This window comes from Gopherus evgoodei, unplaced genomic scaffold, assembly GCF_007399415.2.
Source record: "Gopherus evgoodei ecotype Sinaloan lineage unplaced genomic scaffold, rGopEvg1_v1.p scaffold_52_arrow_ctg1, whole genome shotgun sequence".
Classification (NCBI taxonomy): domain Eukaryota; kingdom Metazoa; phylum Chordata; order Testudines; family Testudinidae; genus Gopherus; species Gopherus evgoodei.
Window position 1 is genome coordinate 1,337,093 of NW_022060073.1, and position 7,533 is coordinate 1,344,625.

Sequence of the window (7,533 nt, forward strand, 5' to 3'; positions counted from 1 at the left end):
CTTCCCAACCCCGCATACCAGCTATCTCCTGGGCTTTACACTTCATGGCACTGTTGGGGGAGCCGTACAAGTTCTCCATCATCAGCTTCTCCATTAAGTTGTTGAGATCCTAGAAGAAGGAACCACATTTAGTGACTCAAGGTCCCCAGCAGCCCCCACTGGGTCCCTTAGCGCTGCCCCAGGGTTACCGCCACACCCTCTCGTTACAGCAGCCCCCACTGGGTCCCTTAGCGCTGCCCCAGGGTTACCGCCACACCCTCTCGTTACAGCAGCCCCCACTGGGTCCCTTAGCACCTCACTGGTCTCACTGCTGCGCCCTCCAGTTACAACGGGACCCAGTGGGTTCCTTAGCTCAGCGCCGCGCACCCATTACAGCAGCCCCTGCTGGGTCCCTAAGCACCTCCCTGGGCTCACTGCCGCCCCCCATCTCCCCCTGTTACAGCAGCCCCTGCTGGGTCCCTAAGCACCTCCCCGGGCTCACTGATGCCCCCCCATCTCCCCCGGTTACAGCAGCCCCTGCCGGGTCCCTTAGCACCACCCCGGGCTCACTGACGCCCCCCCATCTCCCCCTGTTACAGCAGCCCCTGCCAGGTCCCTTAGCACAACCCCGGGCTCACTGACGCCCCCCCATCTCCCCCGGTTACAGCAGCCCCTGCCGGGTCCCTTAACACCACCCCGGGCTCACTGCCGCCCCCCCATCTCCCCCTGTTACAGCAGCCCCTGCTGGGTCCCTAAGCACCTCCCCGGGCTCACTGCCGCCCCCCATCTCCCCCTGTTACAGCAGCCCCTGCTGGGTCCCTAAGCACCTCCCCGGGCTCACTGCCGCTCCCCATCTGCCCCTGTTACAGCAGCACCTGCTGGGTCCCTTAGCACAACCCCGGGCTCACTGACGCCCCCCCATCTCCCCCGGTTACAGCAGCACCTGCTGGGTCCCTAAGCACCTCCCCGGGCTCACTGCCGCCCCCCATCTCCCCCGGTTACAGCAGCCCCTGCCGGGTCCCTTAGCACAACCCCGGGCTCACTGCCGCCCCCCCATCTCCCCCTGTTACAGCAGCCCCTGCCGGGTCCCTTAGCACAATCCCGGGCTCACTGCCGCCCCCCATCTCCCCCGGTTACAGCAGCCCCTGCCAGGTCCCTTAGCACCTCCCCGGGCTCACTGCCGCTCCCCATCTGCCCCTGTTACAGCAGCACCTGCTGGGTCCCTTAGCACAACCCCGGGCTCACTGACGCCCCCCCATCTCCCCCGGTTACAGCAGCACCTGCTGGGTCCCTAAGCACCTCCCCGGGCTCACTGCCGCCCCCCCATCTCCCCCGGTTACAGCAGCCCCTGCCGGGTCCCTTAGCACAACCCCGGGCTCACTGACGCCCCCCCCATCTCCCCCGGTTACAGCAGCCCCTGCCGGGTCCCTTAGCACAATCCCGGGCTCACTGCCGCCCCCCATCTCCCCCGGTTACAGCAGCCCCTGCTGGGTCCCTAAGCACCTCCCCGGGCTCACTGCCGCTCCCCATCTGCCCCTGTTACAGCAGCACCTGCTGGGTCCCTTAGCACAACCCCGGGCTCACTGACGCCCCCCCATCTCCCCCGGTTACAGCAGCACCTGCTGGGTCCCTAAGCACCTCCCCGGGCTCACTGCCGCCCCCCATCTCCCCCGGTTACAGCAGCCCCTGCCGGGTCCCTTAGCACAACCCCGGGCTCACTGCCGCCCCCCATCTCCCCCGGTTACAGCAGCCCCTGCCGGGTCCCTTAGCACAATCCCGGGCTCACTGCCGCCCCCCATCTCCCCCGGTTACAGCAGCCCCTGCCGGGTCCCTTAGCACAACCCCGGGCTCACTGCCGCCCCCCCATCTCCCCCTGTTACAGCAGCCCCTGCCAGGTCCCTTAGCACCTCCCCGGGCTCACTGACGCCCCCCCATCTCCCCCGGTTACAGCAGCCCCTGCCAGGTCCCTTAGCACCACCCCGGGCTCACTGACGCCCCCCCATCTCCCCCGGTTACAGCAGCCCCTGCCAGGTCCCTTAGCACAACCCCGGGCTCACTGACGCCCCCCCATCTCCCCCGGTTACAGCAGCCCCTGCCAGGTCCCTTAGCACCACCCCGGCTCACTGCCGCACTCCCCCCCGTTACAGCAGCCCCCGCTGGGTCCCTTAGCGCCGCCCCGGGCTCACTGCCGCACACAACTTGAAGCTCTGGTCAAACCAGACAAAAGAGGCAGGAGTGAGATTCTCTCATAGCCCTGGCTCAAGCTCCCCATCCCCTCCTGCAAACCAGGCAGCCAAAGCACAGATGCCTTCCAGCCCAAGAGACTCAGCAGCCATCTCCAGTGGCCGTCCCCCACCCCAGGGTCTGGCTGGGAAGGTGGGAGCCCCATGATCCCCTTGGGGGATGCACCCCACGCACTCCCTTGAAGGCAGAGGGACAGCAGACACATACCTCTTCCTTGTGGTGCTCTGAGCTGGGGTCCCAGCCATACCTGGGGAGCAGGCTCTGGGGGAAGTGACCCGGCGGGAAGGGCCCTGTAAGACAGCAGCCAAGTGGGCCAGAACCGAAAGTGAATGTGCACAGGGTCAGGAAGGCAGGTAACACACCAACCCACCAGCTCCGCAGAGAGCTGCAGCCCAAACACCCCCCTCCCCTGCAGGCTGGGCAAAGATCTCCCACGGTGACATCCCCATAACACCCCTGCATCAGGCTCAAACCATCTCCTCACCGCTTGCTCACTGGGGGGAGCGCCCCAGGTAGGCCATGCCCCCAGGCAGCGGGGGCAACACTTCCTCCTCCCCACGCAGACAGTGGGTGCTCCCTCCCACGCCCCCAGCAGAACAGCCTGGGCTTCGGGAGTTACTTTCTTCCTGCATGTCCCCAGACTCCCCACATCTCCCAAACCGCCCCTGCGCCCAGCCCCTCGGACAGACTGCTCACTGCCTCAGCCTGCCGTCCTCGTCCAGCCCCTCAGACCCCCCGACACCTCCCCGCTGCACCCAGCCCCTCAGACCCCCCCGCTGCACCCAGCCCCTCAGACCCCCCCGACACCTCCCCGCTGCACCCAGCCCCTCAGACCTCCCCCACTGCCTCAACCCGCCCTCCTCATCCAGCCCCTCAGACCCCCCCCACCTCCCCGCTGCACCCAGCCCCTCAGACCCCCCCACTGCCTCAACCCGCCCTCCTCGTCCAGCCCCTCAGACCCCCCCACTGCCTCAACCCGCCCTCCTCATCCAGCCCCTCAGACCCCCCGACACCTCCCCGCTGCACCCAGCCCCTCAGACCCCCCCGCTGCACCCAGCCCCTCAGACCCCCCCGACACCTCCCCGCTGCACCCAGCCCCTCAGACCTCCCCCACTGCCTCAACCCGCCCTCCTCATCCAGCCCCTCAGACCCCCCCCACCTCCCCGCTGCACCCAGCCCCTCAGACCCCCCCACTGCCTCAACCCGCCCTCCTCATCCAGCCCCTCAGACCCCCCGACACCTCCCCGCTGCACCCAGCCCCTCAGACCCCCCCGCTGCACCCAGCCCCTCAGACCCCCCCGACACCTCCCCGCTGCACCCAGCCCCTCAGACCCCCCCGCTGCACCCAGCCCCTCAGACCCCCCCCACCTCCCCGCTGCACCCAGCCCCTCAGACCCCCCCGCTGCACCCAGCCCCTCACCCCCCCCCCACCTCCCCGCTGCACCCAGCCCCTCAGACCCCCCCACTGCCTCAACCCGCCCTCCTCATCCAGCCCCTCAGACCCCCCGACACCTCCCCGCTGCGCCCAGCCCCTCAGACCCCCCCCACTGCCTCAACCCGCCCTCCTCATCCAGCCCCTCAGACCCCCCGACACCTCCCCGCTGCACCCAGCCCCTCAGACCCCCCCGCTGCACCCAGCCCCTCAGACCCCCCCGACACCTCCCCGCTGCACCCAGCCCCTCAGACCTCCCCCACTGCCTCAACCCGCCCTCCTCATCCAGCCCCTCAGACCCCCCGACACCTCCCCGCTGCGCCCAGCCCCTCAGACCCCCCCACTGCCTAAACGCACCGTCCTCATCCAGCCCCTCAGACCCCCCCACACCTCCCCGCTGCGCCCAGCCCCTCAGACCCCCCCACTGCCTAAACGCACCGTCCTCATCCAGCCCCTCAGACCCCCCCGCTGCACCCAGCCCCTCAGACCCCCCCACTGCCTCAACCCGCCCTCCTCGTCCAGCCCCTCAGACCCCCCCACTGCCTCAACCCGCCCTCCTCATCCAGCCCCTCAGACCCCCCCACACCTCCCCGCTGCACCCAGCCCCTCAGACCCCCCCGCTGCACCCAGCCCCTCAGACCCCCCCCGACACCTCCCCGCTGCACCCAGCCCCTCAGACCTCCCCCACTGCCTCAACCCGCCCTCCTCATCCAGCCCCTCAGACCCCCCCCACCTCCCCGCTGCACCCAGCCCCTCAGACCCCCCCACTGCCTCAACCCGCCCTCCTCATCCAGCCCCTCAGACCCCCCGACACCTCCCCGCTGCACCCAGCCCCTCAGACCCCCCCGCTGCACCCAGCCCCTCAGACCCCCCCGACACCTCCCCGCTGCACCCAGCCCCTCAGACCCCCCCGCTGCACCCAGCCCCTCAGACCCCCCCCACCTCCCCGCTGCACCCAGCCCCTCAGACCCCCCCACTGCCTCAACCCGCCCTCCTCATCCAGCCCCTCAGACCCCCCGACACCTCCCCGCTGCGCCCAGCCCCTCAGACCCCCCCACTGCCTAAACGCACCGTCCTCATCCAGCCCCTCAGACCCCCCGACACCTCCCCGCTGCACCCAGCCCCTCAGACCCCCCCCACTGCCTCAACCCGCCCTCCTCATCCAGCCCCTCAGACCCCCCCACACCTCCCCGCTGCGCCCAGCCCCTCAGACCCCCCCACTGCCTAAACGCACCGTCCTCATCCAGCCCCTCAGACCCCCCCACACCTCCCCGCTGCACCCAGCCCCTCAGACCCCCCCACTGCCTCAACCCGCCCTCCTCATCCAGCCCCTCAGACCCCCCCACTGCCTCAACCCGCCCTCCTCATCCAGCCCCTCAGACCCCCCCGCTGCCTCAACCCGCCCTCCTCATCCAGCCCCTCAGACCCCCCCACTGCCTCAACCCGCCCTCCTCATCCAGCCCCTCAGACCCCCCCACACCTCCCCGCTGCACCCAGCCCCTCAGACCCCCCCGCTGCACCCAGCCCCTCAGACCCCCCCGATACCTCCCCGCTGCACCCAGCCCCTCAGACCCCCCCCCACTGCCTCAACCCGCCCTCCTCATCCAGCCCCTCAGACCCCCCGACACCTCCCCGCTGCACCCAGCCCCTCAGACCCCCCCGCTGCACCCAGCCCCTCAGACCCCCCCGACACCTCCCCGCTGCACCCAGCCCCTCAGACCCCCCCACTGCCTCAACCCGCCCTCCTCATCCAGCCCCTCAGACCCCCCGACACCTCCCCGCTGCGCCCAGCCCCTCAGACCCCCCCACTGCCTCAACCCGCCCTCCTCGTCCAGCCCCTCAGACCCCCCGACACCTCCCCGCTGCACCCAGCCCCTCAGACCCCCCCGACACCTCCCCGCTGCATCCAGCCCCTCAGACCTCCCCCACTGCCTCAACCCGCCCTCCTCATCCAGCCCCTCAGACCCCCCCGCTGCACCCAGCCCCTCAGACCCCCCACTGCCTCAACCCGCCCTCCTCATCCAGCCCCTCAGACCCCCCCGCTGCACCCAGCCCCTCAGACCCCCCCCCCTGCCTCAACCCGCCCTCCTCATCCAGCCCCTCAGACCCCCCCGCTGCACCCAGCCCCTCAGACCCCCCCACTGCCTCAACCCGTCCTCCTCATCCAGCCCCTCAGACCCCCCCACACCTCCCCGCTGCACCCAGCCCCTCAGACCCCCCGACACCTCCCCGCTGCACCCAGCCCCTCAGACCTCCCCCACTGCCTCAACCCGCCCTCCTCATCCAGCCCCTCAGACCCCCCCCACCTCCCCGCTGCACCCAGCCCCTCAGACCCCCCGACACCTCCCCGCTGCACCCAGCCCCTCAGACCCCCCCGACACCTCCCCGCTGCACCCAGCCCCTCAGACCTCCCCCACTGCCTCAACCCGCCCTCCTCATCCAGCCCCTCAGACCCCCCCACACCTCCCCGCTGCACCCAGCCCCTCAGACCCCCCCGCTGCACCCAGCCCCTCAGACCCCCCCGATACCTCCCCGCTGCACCCAGCTCCTCAGACCCCCCCCCACTGCCTCAACCCGCCCTCCTCATCCAGCCCCTCAGACCCCCCGACACCTCCCCGCTGCACCCAGCCCCTCAGACCCCCCCGCTGCACCCAGCCCCTCAGACCCCCCCGACACCTCCCCGCTGCACCCAGCCCCTCAGACCCCCCCACTGCCTCAACCCGCCCTCCTCATCCAGCCCCTCAGACCCCCCGACACCTCCCCGCTGCGCCCAGCCCCTCAGACCCCCCCACTGCCTCAACCCGCCCTCCTCATCCAGCCCCTCAGACCCCCCGACACCTCCCCGCTGCACCCAGCCCCTCAGACCCCCCCGACACCTCCCCGCTGCATCCAGCCCCTCAGACCTCCCCCACTGCCTCAACCCGCCCTCCTCATCCAGCCCCTCAGACCCCCCCGCTGCACCCAGCCCCTCAGACCCCCCCACTGCCTCAACCCGCCCTCCTCATCCAGCCCCTCAGACCCCCCCGCTGCACCCAGCCCCTCAGACCCCCCCCCTGCCTCAACCCGCCCTCCTCATCCAGCCCCTCAGACCCCCCCCGCTGCACCCAGCCCCTCAGACCCCCCCACTGCCTCAACCCGCCCTCCTCATCCAGCCCCTCAGACCCCCCCGCTGCACCCAGCCCCTCAGACCCCCCCACTGCCTCAACCCGTCCTCCTCATCCAGCCCCTCAGACCCCCCCACACCTCCCCGCTGCACCCAGCCCCTCAGACCCCCCGACACCTCCCCGCTGCACCCAGCCCCTCAGACCTCCCCCACTGCCTCAACCCGCCCTCCTCATCCAGCCCCTCAGACCCCCCCCACCTCCCCGCTGCACCCAGCCCCTCAGACCCCCCGACACCTCCCCGCTGCACCCAGCCCCTCAGACCCCCCGACACCTCCCCGCTGCACCCAGCCCCTCAGACCCCCCCGACACCTCCCCGCTGCACCCAGCCCCTCAGACCCCCCGACACCTCCCCGCTGCACCCAGCCCCTCAGACCTCCCCCACTGCCTCAACCCGCCCTCCTCATCCAGCCCCTCAGACCCCCCCGACACCTCCCCGCTGCACCCAGCCCCTCAGACCCCCCCCCACCTCCCCGCTGCACCCAGCCCCTCAGACCCCCCCCACTGCCTCAACCCGCCCTCCTCATCCAGCCCCTCAGACCCCCCCCCTCCACTGACCCTGCTCCGGCCCCCCGGGGGCTCCCGCCTCTCCGAGTCCCGCGTTCGGCATCAGCCCAAGGAGGGGTGGCCTCCCTCCCACACCGGAAACAGCCCCCTCAGCGCACCCACAATCCTCTGCGCCGCGCCGCGAACGGAAACAGTCACAGGAGTCCGCTT

The 7,533-nt window shown here is 71.0% G+C and overlaps 1 protein-coding gene across 7 annotated transcripts in view; it reads right to left on the bottom strand.

The window, feature by feature from the left end:
* The window catches only part of TTC31 (tetratricopeptide repeat domain 31), a 29,246-nt gene extending 21,753 nt beyond the window's left edge, over nucleotides 1–7,493 (bottom strand). For 6 of the 7 annotated variants that reach the window (XM_030547096.1, XM_030547093.1, XM_030547091.1 and 3 more), the window contains exons 1-3: nucleotides 7,375–7,493; nucleotides 2,431–2,513; nucleotides 19–109 (exon numbers count right to left, since the gene is read on the bottom strand). In XM_030547096.1, coding sequence (XP_030402956.1) covers nucleotides 19–109; nucleotides 2,431–2,513; nucleotides 7,375–7,426 — 226 coding nt within the window. In that variant the 5' untranslated portion in view covers nucleotides 7,427–7,493. The remainder of the gene's footprint in view (nucleotides 1–18; nucleotides 110–2,430; nucleotides 2,514–7,374) is intronic. The other variant, XM_030547094.1, reaches the window with a different exon arrangement.
* Between the last annotated feature and the right edge of the window lie 40 nt (nucleotides 7,494–7,533).